The sequence below is a fragment of the Odocoileus virginianus genome, chromosome 5 (genome assembly GCF_023699985.2).
Source record: "Odocoileus virginianus isolate 20LAN1187 ecotype Illinois chromosome 5, Ovbor_1.2, whole genome shotgun sequence".
In the NCBI taxonomy this organism is placed as follows: Eukaryota; Metazoa; Chordata; class Mammalia; order Artiodactyla; family Cervidae; genus Odocoileus; species Odocoileus virginianus.
The window spans coordinates 79,758,024-79,771,568 of record NC_069678.1 but is presented as its reverse complement, the minus strand read 5'-3'; the positions used below and the strand labels follow the sequence as shown (position 1 = coordinate 79,771,568).

At 42.6% G+C, this 13,545-nt stretch overlaps 1 protein-coding gene across 1 annotated transcript in view; it reads left to right on the top strand.

Annotated features, from left to right (window-relative positions):
- Positions 1-11,323: 11,323 nt before the first annotated feature.
- Positions 11,324-13,545, top strand: part of CYP4X1 (cytochrome P450 family 4 subfamily X member 1) — a 40,897-nt gene continuing 38,675 nt past the window's right edge. Inside the window, exon 1 of the mRNA XM_020868728.2 lies at positions 11,324-11,553. Within this exon, the coding sequence (XP_020724387.1) occupies positions 11,362-11,553 (192 nt within the window). The 5' untranslated portion in view covers positions 11,324-11,361. The remainder of the gene's footprint in view (positions 11,554-13,545) is intronic.

Genomic DNA, 13,545 nt, shown 5'->3' with positions numbered 1-13,545 from the left:
GGAGTTTTATTGTTGTTTGTTTATGTTTTAGTGAACAGTAATAGAAATGTAACTTGAGACTTTACTGATTAATATAACCAAGACATGAGATGCCATAGGCCTGGAGTTAGAGATTCCAAGTAGGCCACTTTCTCTCCACCTCTCATCTTGGCTTTTCTTTTATTTAATTAATTAATTTTTATAGCGGTACAGTTGATCTACAATATTACATGTTTCAGATGTACAACATAGCAATTGACAATTTTTAAAGACTATACTCCATTTATATTTGTTATAAAATATTGACTACATCCCTTGTAGTTTATTTTATATATAGAGGTTTGTACCTCTGAAACTTCTACCCCAATCTTGTCCTTCCCCACTCCACTCTCCCCACTGCTAATAGCTAGTTTCTTCTCTATATCTGTGAGGTGTTTGTGGGTCCTTCCTTTTATGGGATTTGACAAGAACTCTGTCTCTGAGTCAAAGTTCTTTACACAGACAGGTACAAAACAGACAAATACTCCTTCCTCAGCTGCATAATTGCAAGTGAGGGAGATTTGGTAGGATCAACATGATCCTGACAATCTCAGTGGCAGAGGATAACAGTGATTCCATTAAAATTAAATTACCTTATGCAAAGGGACATTCTAGACTAGGCATTACATTCAACATGAGGCCCTAGGATTTTTTTTAAGGGAAGGAATGATTTTTGCCTTGGTTTGTGGCTGGTTCTAATAGCTTTCCCTGGTGCAGTGCTTTGAGGCACAGTGGTTGAAATGTGAGGCAGTGTCAACTATAAGGGCTTCCCAGGTGGCTCAGTGGTAAAGAATCTGCCTGCATATTTATTTATTGATGGGATATGTTTGTTTAGTATACACATTATTTGTTTATCATATGTGCATTTAATGGCTGAATGACATACTCCTTCCTTCACTTCCTTAGGTCTCCCGGGCTAGAGCCCTGGTTTCTCTGATAGTCACAGCATTTTAAAACACATGTGTATTGCATATAGGGTTATCGTTACCATCTTTCTAAATTCCATATATATGTGTTAGTATACTGTAATGGTCTTTATCTTTCTGGTTTACTTCACTCTGTATAATGGGCTCCAGTTTCATCCATCTCTTTAGAACTGATTCAAATGAATTCCTTTTAGTGGCTGAGTAATATTCCATGGTGTATATTTACCACAGCTTCCTCATCCATTCATCTGCTGATGGACATCTAGGTTGCTTCCATGGGAGAAGGCGAGGGTGGGATGTTTCAAGAGAACAGCATCGAAACATGTATATTATCTAGGGTGAAACAGATCACCAGCCCAGGTTGGGTGCATGAGACAAGTGCTCGGGCCTGATGCACTGGGAAGGCCCAGAGGGATCGGGTGGAGAGGGAGGTGGGAGGGGGGACCGGGATGGGGAATACATGTAAATCCATGGCTAATTCATTTCAATGTATGACAAAAACCACTGCAATGATGTAATTAGCCTCCAACTAATAAAAATAAATGGAAAAAAAAAATAAAAGAAAAGAAAATAAAGTCCTTATTGAATTTGTTACAAAAAAAAAAAAACCACATGTGTAAGCCACAGCTCCAGTGCAGTGCTCAGTGCTGTGCATTTAATTCTTACAGTAACTGACAGTGGTAGGTGCTATCATCACTGCCATGTTTTACAGTTGGGGAAACTGAGGCTTAGAGAAGTTGCCACTGATTTAAGTACCATGTGAGTCCAGGAGCTATGTTTCATCCACAGAACAGTGCTTTGCAGGAAGTGGGTCAGAATTTGATCTGTAAGTAGATCCAACACAAAGCAGGATAATTTTTGGAGATGTGAATCCTCATATCCCTTTTTCCTGCTTCCATTTACCAGCTCGGTTATTTCTTGTCCTGGGGGAGGTTTAATGCAAGGCAGGCAGGCTGATTTCTTCTCTTGCTCTGTTTTCCTCTGGGTGAGATCCAGATGCCATGTTCCTAACTCTGAGCTGTTTTAGGCAACAGGATTATAAAGCATCATTTTTGCTACACAATGGATGAAATGATTGCTCAGCAGTTTAATATTTCAAGAACTAACCTACTGATGCTGACATACTTGCATTTCTTCTTCCAACCCAATTATTTCAAGTGGAGGAAAATCTATTGTAAAAAATATAAAGATTGCAAAAAAAAAAAAATCAAGTGACCCATCAGAACTATTGCCAATACAATGAAGGCTTAGAATAAAATCATTAAAAATGAAATTGGAAAAAAATATTTCTGCAGATCCGCTGAGATCATCATCATAAATACAATATATGTGCAAGTTTTGCATAATAGGTTCTTAATTAATTTTATTTTGACAATTTCTATCTTTGTCTCAACAGTAGAATGTCTTTCTCCATCTTAAAAATTAAAAGCCATTTAAGTAACACAATGGGATAACCATGATTAATAGAGCTACTGCTATTAACCATGGAAACTAAAGCAACTGAAAAACTGGAAGCAGTAACACGTTTATAATTTTGCTAATGTCAGATTACAAGGTAGACTATTTTAAGCTTATTAAAAATTTTAAATTTGCTTGTAAAGGCAAAATCTTTAGTCTTCATCAAGTTTTTCCTTAAAGTTTTAAGATTCCATATTTGCTTATATAGTGATTTTGTTTATCAAAATGGATACCATTTTATGAATAAAGTTATGTGATATTTACTTATAGAAAAATAAGCTCTTTTTATTGTCCATAGACAAGATTAGGTCCTATTTTATAAGAACATAGGAACTTGGATATATTTTTCTAATTTTGAATAAGTTCCAGAATTCATTGTAGTTGGTGTAGGTAGCTCTACTCTAACTTTCAGGAATTTAAGGAAATATGAATAGTGGTCATGTGGGAAAATATTTAGAAATAGATTTTTTAATTTGGTAATATTGAATACTTCAAAATGTATAATTCAGGCCGATTTTCCTTTTTGTTTCTTACCAGGGTAAAATATTTCTATTTAGTCAATAATGAGTGCAGGTTAATATTAGAAAATTTTGGTTCACTTACGGGTCACTGTGTGTCTGTGTAATGAGAACTGGCTGGGGAGGGGGTCTTATGATACCCTGGAGGCACCATGTGATACAGAGGAGAGATTAAGGTCATGACTTAGCTTCTTTAACCTTTAATTTGTTCATCTGTAAAGTAGAGATGGTAAATCAGACCTGCTTAGTAGAATGGAAATAGTGTATATAAAGTACCTGGCAAGTAGTATAGTTCAATATTATTTTATATTATTATTATTCCAGGTGAAAGTCTATCCTGGCATAGGCTGTTATGCCCCATAGTTACATTACTCATGTAATTGCACAAATAAAATTAATATTTTTTACTTTTACCCAGTTCAAACAAATATGAAGGATTGCTGAAGGCATTTGTTTAACTTACTATTGACAGCAGCCGCTTATTTACCTTGATATTACGCAAGTACACTTTTGATCAGATGACTTCAATATACTCTGAAATTCAGTATTTTGAATTTAAAATAGTTTTGAAATTATTTCAACATTTATGTTTTTTTTAAAAAGGAGATAGAGAATGGATCTTGAAATTGCAAAATTTAGTGATATGGATACAATTCAAAATTATCAATGATCTGGAGATTTTTTATGGGATTTTTATGAGATTTATATTTTGTGCTGCTCTCTGTTGTGGTCTGAAATAGCACAAAATGTGAAACTTTTGGTCTACCCTAACCTTTCCTTCTTTCTAGTTCAAGGCTAGTGATTGCACCAAGGATCCCAACCCCTCTCTCTTCTAGGAACAGGGGTAGTGGGGAGACCTTAACTTCCTGTCTCAAATCCCCATGTGGCTGAGTGTGTGCTCAGTCATGTCTGACTCTTTGTCACACTATGGACTGTAACCCGCCAGACTCCTCTGCCCATCGGATTCTCAGTCCCCTCCGACCACCAGATTGTGAGCTCTGCCAGGGCAAGGCCTCCCCTTGATCCATCTTTGTACCCTGGCGTCACTCAGCACTGGCTGGTATACAGGACTGGGTTGCCATTTCCTCCTCCAGGGGATCTTCCCAACCCAGGGATCAAACCCATGTCTCCTGCACTGCAGGCAGATTCTGTACCACTGAGTCACCTAGGAAGCCCCCCACCCATACACATGGGTAACATCAAAATTTTTTCCTTCTGAGAGCCAGACTTTTCAGGGTGGTTAAAGCTTTCTCCACTGTCTCAGTGAACTGCCATCATATTCACTCCTCGACCCACATTCTTTTGGCTTCTATAATTTTAATATATCTTCTTACAGTTAATACTGACTTCCATGATGCTAATCCCAAGACACACATTTTATGTTTGGTCCTCATTGTCTCATGCCCAGCATCCATCTTTCATTTCAAGTGTTGTGAAACTCTCTCCTTGTGGAGAATGCTCCTAGTTTCCCTCATACTTCTCTGTGGCTCCTTTTCCTCCTCTGGAGCCTCACACTTCTTACCTAGTTTTTAAAATATTGGTATTAGTCACGGTAACAGAGTAACATAACTAGACACATTCAAAAGTCTCCCCTTATGGCAGAAAGTGAAGAACTAAAGAGCCTCTTGATGAAAGTGAAAGAGGAGAGTGAAAAAGTTGGCTTAAAGCCCAACATTCAGAAAACTAAGATCATGGCATCCGGTCCCATCACTTCAGGACAAATAGATGGGGAAACAGTGGCTGACTTTATTTTTCTGAGCTCCAAAATCACTGCAGATGGTGATTGCAGCCATGAAATTAAAAGACGCTTACTCCTTGGAAGGAAAGTTATGACCAACCTAGTAGACAGCATATTAAAAAGCAGAAGCATTTCTTTGCCAACAAAGATCCTTCAAGTCAAGGCTATGATTTTTCGAGTAGTCATGTATGGACGTGAGAGTTGGGCTATAAAGAAAGCTGAGCGCTGAAGAATTGATGCTTTTGAACTGTGGTGTTGGAGAAGACTCTTGAGAGTCCCTTGGACTGCAAGGAGATCCAACCAGTCCATCCTAAAGGAGATCAGTCCTGGGTGTACATTGGAAGGATTGGTGTTGAAGCTGAAACTCCAATACTTTGGTCATCTGATGTGAAGAGTTGACTCATTGGAAAATACCCTGATGCTGGGGAAGATTGAGGGCAGGAGGAGAAGGGGACGACAGAGGATGAGATGGTTGGATGGCATCACCGGCACAATGGACATGGGTTTGGGTGGACTCTGGGAGTTGGTGATGGACAGGGAGGCCTGGCATGCTGCGGTTCATAGGGTCGCAGAGTTGGACACGACTGAGCCACTGAACTGAACTGAACTGAAAGGTCTCCCTGATTCACTGGTTGTATCAATCAAAGGGGCTGGGGAGACCAGTGCAACTGCTGTGTCACACAGAAGACAAAGAGAAAACGAGAAAGGACCTTAAAATTATCAGTGTGGTGATAAGGGGCTTAGGGCAAGTCCCTTCCCCTTTTTTGGATTTAATTTCCTTATTCCAAGGGCAGGAAAAGGTCTAAATAATCCACATGGGTCCTTCCAATTGTGGCATTTACCCATTGTACTGTATCTCTGCTTATCAATCTGTCCCCCCCACCACCAGATTGTGAGCTCTGCCAGGCCAAGGCCTCCCCTTGATCCATCTTTGTATCCTGGCGTCACTCAGCACTGGCTGGTATACAGGAAGCAACAGTGCCTGTGGGGAATGGGTCTATGCTTCCTACATGAACATTTCCATTCTCTTACCTCCAGGCTCTTGTGGAAGGAAGTAATGAAACTCTGTGTCCTTGGCCCTCTGCATGGAACTTGCTATGTAAATTCCACTGGTTCCTGTCTTCACATCTTATGTGCCTATGTCCTCACATTAACCATGGTGGCTGTTCCAAATCACCACTCTGCTCAGGCACTCAATCCTCCCTGTCCCTGCCAGAGCAAACAATGCCTCAGAACCTTTTAAGAAAACTGAGGTTATTTGGCATCAGAAATCTAATCTACCCACTCCCTCCCTGTTTCTCACCTCTCACACTTCTCACATTTCTTCCCAGTTGCACCCCTTCAAAAACTATAACTTCTGTATTAAATTAAGAGCAGAACGCAGTGATTTCTACGCAGCCTCAATATTTTCATGAAAATATCCATCTATGAAGTTTCTGAGCCACATCCCACCGGCTCATTCATTCTGTTCAATGCCCCTTTCATCCGCTGGCCTTAGTTTTTCTCTCTTATTGCCCCTCTCTCAGCATTTTGCAGCACCATGTCCGTTATGAACAAGCACCAGGCTCCCTGTCATGAAAATAACTGCCATTTTAATTTATTCTTCCTCTTCTCAACTCCCTTCCCCACTCCCTACGTTATGCTTGTTCTCTTAGTACACAAACTGTTTGACCTGGGAAGTCTCCAGTTCTTTGTCTTCCATTTGTTTTGGAGATCATTATTTTATATTCCTCATTCTACTCATTCCTAAATCTCCCCCTCCCCCCACATGTCTCCTTAGTTCAAGTGAATTAAAGAACTATTTTTAAAACATCTACTGTGTGTGTAGCCCAAAGTTGGGCTCCAAGAGAATCCAAGAGATGAAAAAAACAATATTTGAACCACTATAGAGTTTCAAAACCTCATTAGGAAAGCAAATTGCATATATAAACAGGTACATAATGAGGAATACATAATGAGACTGCATAGGATTGGTGACTGTGAAATGCATAATAAATGAAAGCATGAGCAAAGTGTCAAATGAAAGCTATAAAAATGTGTTGGGACGTCCCTAGTGGTACACTTGCCAATGAAGGGGACATGGGTTCAATCCCTGGTCCAGGAAGATTCCACATGGTGTGCAGCTGCTGGGGTTGTACACCACAACTACTGAGCTCCCACACTCTAGAGCCTGAGAGACACAACTACTGAGCCCATGTGCTAAACTACTGAGCCTGTGTACCTAGAGCCTGTCCTCCACAACAAGAGAAGCCACTGCAGTGAAAAGCCTATGAAAAGCCTGAAGAGCAGACCTCGCTCACTGCAACTAGAGAAAGTCTGCGTGCAGCAATGAAGATCCAGTGCAACAAAAAATAAATAAAAATGAATGTGTTGATTGTTCATAGGATAGATTCCCACGGGCTGGGGCTGGTTAGAGAAGCATTTATAGAGGCAGTGAATCTTGAAGATGAGTTTGAGACAAGCATAAGACACACAGGACAAGGATTGGGGGGTGTCCGGGAAGAGGGACATTAGGGAATATTAATTCTTCTTGCTTTGTCTATCTCAAGAATAGAAAGAAACATAAGGATCATCCTAGATTTCTTCCCTACTGTGTCCACATCCAGTCAGTTACCAATCCCCATAAAAAATACATCAGTATTTCTCCCACTCATTCTGCCTCTCTGTCCCATGATACTGGCAGTCCAGGCCATTTTCACATCTTACCTGAACACAATAGCATTTAAACTGTTCTCCTAGTTCAGGTCCTATATCCCTCTATTTTTGTGGTTTAATCCCTAAGTTGTGTCCAACTCTCACAGCCTCATGGACTAGAGCCCACCACGCTCCTATCTATAGGACTTCCCAGGCAAGAGCACTGGAGTGGGTCGCCATTTCCTTCTCCAGGGCATCTTCTTGACCCAGAGATCGAACCTGCGTCTCTTGTGTCTCCTGCATTGGCAGGAGGATTCTTTACCACTGAGCCACCTGGGACACCCATATCCTTTTATATACACACAAAATTGTTCCCATAAATGTTAAGATCCTGAGACCTGGATTCTTGGGATGGTCTCCTTACCCTCTAGTGTCCTTGGGCAAATTGTATAATTTCTCTGTGTCCCAGTTTCTGTATACATAAAATGAGGATATGTAAAACGCTAATACCAATCTCAGATTTTTACTTTGATAATTAAACAAGCTGCGACTTCTAAATCACTTTAGAATAGTACTTGGCATTTAGTAAGCACACAATAAATATTTACCTGCTATTATCATCCAAATAGTCATCAGAGTGCTCTACTATCTAACCCATGTAACTTTCCATCTTAAATCCCTTCAGTGGATTCTTACGTCCCAGGCAAAGCCTGAAGTCCTTACTTACTTGGACCTGCCAAGCTTCATTATCTATGTTGCTGGGGGCTTTTTCAATGACCCCTGTCCCCTGTACTGCAGCTGAGGAAATTTAATTCAGTGGCTATTTGCATAAGAATGCCAATAGAAGGAAGGGACTGCTCCCCCAAAATGGGATTTTTGAGTGCCAGTAAGTATGGAAAACTAGTCTTTAGCCAGAACAAATTTCTAAATTTCTCTACTTCCCCACTGTTGGAGTGAATGGTAGATCTTCACTCTCAATTGAAGGTAGACAGAACACAGGCAACATCATAAGGAAAGTTCTTCCTACATGAAATGGAGGTTGTGGAAAAGCCACCTCTTCCAACCTACTGGGCTGGGGAAAGAATGGGCAGAGGTCAGGAAGCCAGTGGTCAGGAGAGTAACTAATTTCTCTCATCTAGGCTAAAATCGAGGGAAGGCAAGTTTTGGATAGATGACAGAAAAGTTGATAGCACAAGAGTTCCTTTTTGGGAGGAAGCAGAATGAAACTGGCAGTGAAGGAGAAAGAAAGCCTGAGCTAGCACCCTCATGCCTCTTAGGGTATATTGGTAAAAAGCCCAACGTTCCTTTGTTCTGCAAGGAAAGACATGGAATGCTGAAAATAGGCTGGCTAGGTCTCAGAGAGCTAACACTTCCAGCAAGAGCCTGGGTGGGACTGGGTCAGGTAAGGTGTCCTCAGGCCCTGACCCTGCTGAGAGAACTAACTAGAAGTTCACCAACCCAAGGACCAGACCAGACTAGATCTCATGAAGCTGAGACTACCCAACACCTGGGTGTGAATCTGAGGTCTTCAGCCAGACCACTATGATGCAGTCTTATGAAGGCCACCATACACTTACCATGATCTAGGGAAAGAGCAGGGCACAGAGAAAGAATCGGAAAAATAAAAATGCCATGAATCTCCCAGGAGAGATTGTAAACCAGCAGATTCTGATACACTGTTAAAGAGCAGTTTCTGGTTGAGAGATAGAGATAGGTGGGAGGTGGGTAAGGTCTGAGAAGAGGCAACTGAAACACTTCATGTGTGGTGCACAGTGGATTTGAGGGGCCAGCACTTGGTCCAGGTGAAATTGTCTTCACTGGAGTCTGTCCTAACCGTTACCTTGCCAAGTAAAACCTGGCTCCAGAGACCGGGGTGGGAGCCTGAGGAGTGGGTGGTACCGAGGAGAGGGGAGTAGGGAGTTGCAGCAGAGACTGGGTTTATTATTCTGGGCTGTGAGTCCAACACCTTACATTTGCCTGTTTTAGCATAAATAAATAGATGTATAAAAGAAGGCTACATGTGAGGGACAGCAGCTTGAGAAATTAGGTCTCTTGAATCCTAGTTTACCACCTGATGGTTTTGCTGTTGTCGTTGTGTTAATCGCCTAGTTGTGTCTGACGCTTTGTGACCCCATGGATTGTAGCCCACCAGGCACTTCTATCCATGGGATTTCCCAAGCAAGAATACTGGAGAGAGTTGCCATTTCCTTCTCCAGGGCATCTTCCCAAACGAGGGATCGAACCTGCCTCTCCTACATTGGCAGGTGGATTCTTTACCACTGAACCACCAATGAGGCCCATATCTGATGATTAATAAGTACTGCTGCTGCTGTTCCTACTAAGTTGCGTCAGTCGTGTCCAACTCTGTGGGATCCCATAGACAGAAGCCCACCAGGCTTCCCTGTCCCTGGGATTCTCCAGGCAAGAAAATGCATAATTTTCTATTTTTACTATACTTTACTATTATCTATGCTCTTGAGATTATTAATAATTATGTCGCTTGAAAGTGAAAGAGTAGAGTGAAAAAGTTGGCTTAAAACTCAAAATTCAGAAAACTAAGATCATGGCATCTGGTCCTATCACTTCATGGCAAATAGATGGGGAAACAATGACAGGCTATTTTGGGGGGCTCCAAAATCACTGCAGCCATGAAATTAAAAGACACTTGCTCCTTGGAATAAAAGATATGACCAGCCTAGACAGCGTATTAAAAAGAAGAGACATTACTTTGCCAACAAAGGTCTGTCTAGTCAAAGCTTCGGTTTTTCCACTAGTCATGTATGGATGTGAGAGTTGGACTAAAAAGAAAGCTGAGCACCAAAGAATTGATGCTTTTGAACTGTGGTGTTGGAGAAGACTCTTGAGAGTCCCTTGGACAGCAAGGAGATCTAACCAGTCCATCCTAAAGGAAGTCAGTCCTGAATATTCATTGGAAGGACTGATGCTGAAGCTGAAACTCCAATCTTTTGGCCACCTGATGCAAAAAACTGACTCATCGGAAAAGACCCCGATGCTGGGAAAGACTGAAGGCAGGAGGAGAAGGGGATGACAGAGGATGAGATGGTTGGATGGCATCACTGACTCAATGGACATGAGTTTGAGTAAGCTCTGGGAGTTGGTGATGGACAGGGAGGCCTGGCGTGCTGCGATTCATGGGGTCGCAAAGAGTCAGACACGACTGAGCGACTGAACTGAACTGAACTGATGTCTCTTGTATCCAGGGCTGGCTTCATGGGCCTGAGATCTAAGCCCTGCACTCAAAAGGGTGTGTGCTTGGTTTATGCTCTGCTGTCATCATCTTGAAATTTTTACCAAGTTTTAACAAGGAACCCCACATTTTCATCTTGCACCTGGATCCACAGATCCTGTAACTGGCCCCGTCTGAATCTGTGTGGTGGAAATCCTATATGATGGTAGCAACTTTGCGTCTCTTCCCAGCTCAGTGTTCAGGGTCCTCTGCCAGCAGACTTGAAGTAAGACCTGCTGGACACGGGCAAGCGCAAATAATCAGAGTGAGAACCAGCTATAGGACCTTCAGTAATGTCTTACACCACTGGACAGGGTACCTATATAAGGTTAATAATCCTCCTCACGCATTACCAGCCCCCAGACTCTTGTGGGTTTTGACAGCATTTCAGGGGGGAACAAGTTCTTTTTTTCAGCGCAGTTTACAACCGCTTTGTGGCAAAGACGAAAACCAACGACGTTAGCTTTGGCATTATTTCAAAACCTAAAATTCAGATCTTCTGTGACTGCAAACTGTCACACATGATCTATGACACTCCATGAGAAGTCGTCCTGAATGCAGGTTTGCATCCATTGATAAAGGGCAAGAAATCCGGTAACTCGCGCCTGCTTCCTCCAGCCAAGCGGGAACTGCCCCTCTCACCGCATCCTTAGCACCCTTGGCAATGAGAGGGGGAAGCGGGGGAGAGGGAGCGGGGATCTTGCCGGAGGGCACAGAGAAACAGTGGGCGGGCTTTGCCCTAGAGTGAGTGGGTGGATCCTCCCGCACGAGCCAGCTACACAAAGCTGCTGGCCGGCAAGGCAATCCTCGCAACACAGAGCGATGGCGTCCTCCTGGATGGAGTCGTCCTGGCTTGAGACGAACTGGGCAAGGCCCTTTCACCTGACGTTGGTGTTCTGCTTGGCCCTAGGGCTGCTGCAGGCCATCAAGCTCTACCTGCACAGGCAGAGGCTGCTTCGGGACCTGCGTCCCTTCCCCTCGCCCCCCACTCACTGGCTCTACGGGCATCAAAAGGTAGACACGTACGAGGGAGGGGTGAAGGAGGATGCTGGAAACCCGATCGCGCAGAGAAGCGGCTACTTCCTTATTTTCCTCCCATCCCTCAGTCCTGCACCGACCTCTCCTGCACCAACCTTTCCTGCCCAGCCTGTGGCTCCCGGCCCTTAACATTACTCCATGAAACACCCTAGAGCCACCAGAAGGGATATTTAGGGGGTGGGAGTAGGAGGGGGGATATTTAAAGAGACAATATGGAAAAAGAAAGCTGTGGTGTAATTCAGGTCTGTCTAAATTGCTTCGCTCATCTCTTGCATTTATGTATGCGTTTTAAAAAGACTTTCACATACATTGCTGAAAAATAGTCTTGTTATCCTAAACAACATGGGTTTTGTTTGTTTGTTTGTTTGTTTTTTCTTTATTTTTGGCTGTGCTGGGTCTTCACTGATGTGCATAGGCTTTTTCTATTTGCAGTGAGCAGGGGCTACTCTCTAGTTGTACCCTGCCCGGACTTCTGATTGCGGTGACTTTTCTTGCCACAAACCATGAGCTCTAGGGCTGGGACGGGGGGATTCAGTAGTTGCTGCATGTGGGCTCAGTAGTTGTGGCACAGGGTCTTAGTTGCCCCGCAGCTAGTGAAATCTTCCCAGACCAGGGACCAAATCCTTGTCCCCTACATTGGCACACAGATTCCCAATCAGATCACATCATCCGTATCATAGCATGTGTCAGAATTTCCTTCCTTTTTAAGGCTGAATAATATCCCAGTGTATGTATATATCACATTTTCTTTATCCATTCATTCGTTGGTGGACACTTGGGTTGTTTCCACATTTTAGCAGTTGTGAACATGAGTGTACAAATATCTCTTTGAAACCTTGCTTTCAATTCTTTTGGGTAAATGTGCAGAAATACAATTGCTGGATCGTATGGTAATTCTATTTGTGGTTTTTTGAGGAACCACTGTACTGTTTTCCACAGTGGCAATACCATTTTACACTTTCACCAGAAGTACACAGGAGTTCCAGTTTCTCAACATTCTTGCCAAAACTTGTTTCTTTTCTGTTCTTTTTTTGAATGGCAGCCATCCTAATGGATGTGAGGTAGTATCTCATAATTTTGGTTTGCATTTCCCTAATGATAAAGCTGAGCGCCGAAAATTTGATGCGTTTGAACTGTGGTGTTGGAGAAGACTCTTGAGAGTCCCTTGGACTGCAAGGAGATCCAACCAGTCCATCCTAAAGGAGATCAGTCCTGGGTGTTCATTGGAAGGACTAATGCTGAAGCTGAAGCTCCAATACTTTGGCCACCTCATGGGAAGAGCTGACTCATTGGAAAAGACCCTGATGCTGGGAGGGATTGGGGACAGGAGGAGAAGGGGACGATAAAGGATGAGATGGCTGGATGGCATCACCAACTCGATGGGCATGAGTTTGAGTAAACTCCAGGAGTTGGTGATGGACAGGGAGGCCTGGCATGCTGCAATTCATGGGGTCACAAAGAGTCAGACATGACTGAGTGACTGAACTGAACTGAATGATCAGTGATCCTGAACTGATGTACCACTGAACATCTTTTCATGTGCTTATTTCCATTTGTATATCTTACTTAGAGAAATGTCTATTTAAGTCTTTTGTTCTTTTTTTAACTTAAAAAATTTTACTGAATGGAAGATTCTTTAAATTCTATTGTGCTTTACAATTTTCAGAAGTTACATACATATGATTTCATGTAATCCATTGTTGTTGTTCAGTTACCCAGTCGTGTCTGACTCTTTGCAACACCATGGACTGCAACACACCAGGCCTCTCTGTCCCTCACTATCTCCAAAGTTTGCCCAAGTTCATGTCCTTTGCATTGGTGCTGCAATCCAACCATCTTACCCTCTGACGCCATCTTCTCCTTCTGCCCTCAATCTTTCACAACATCAGGGACTTTTCCAATGAGTCAGCTGTTCACATCAAATGAACAAAATACTGGAGTTTCAGCTTCAGCATCCTTCCAACGAGT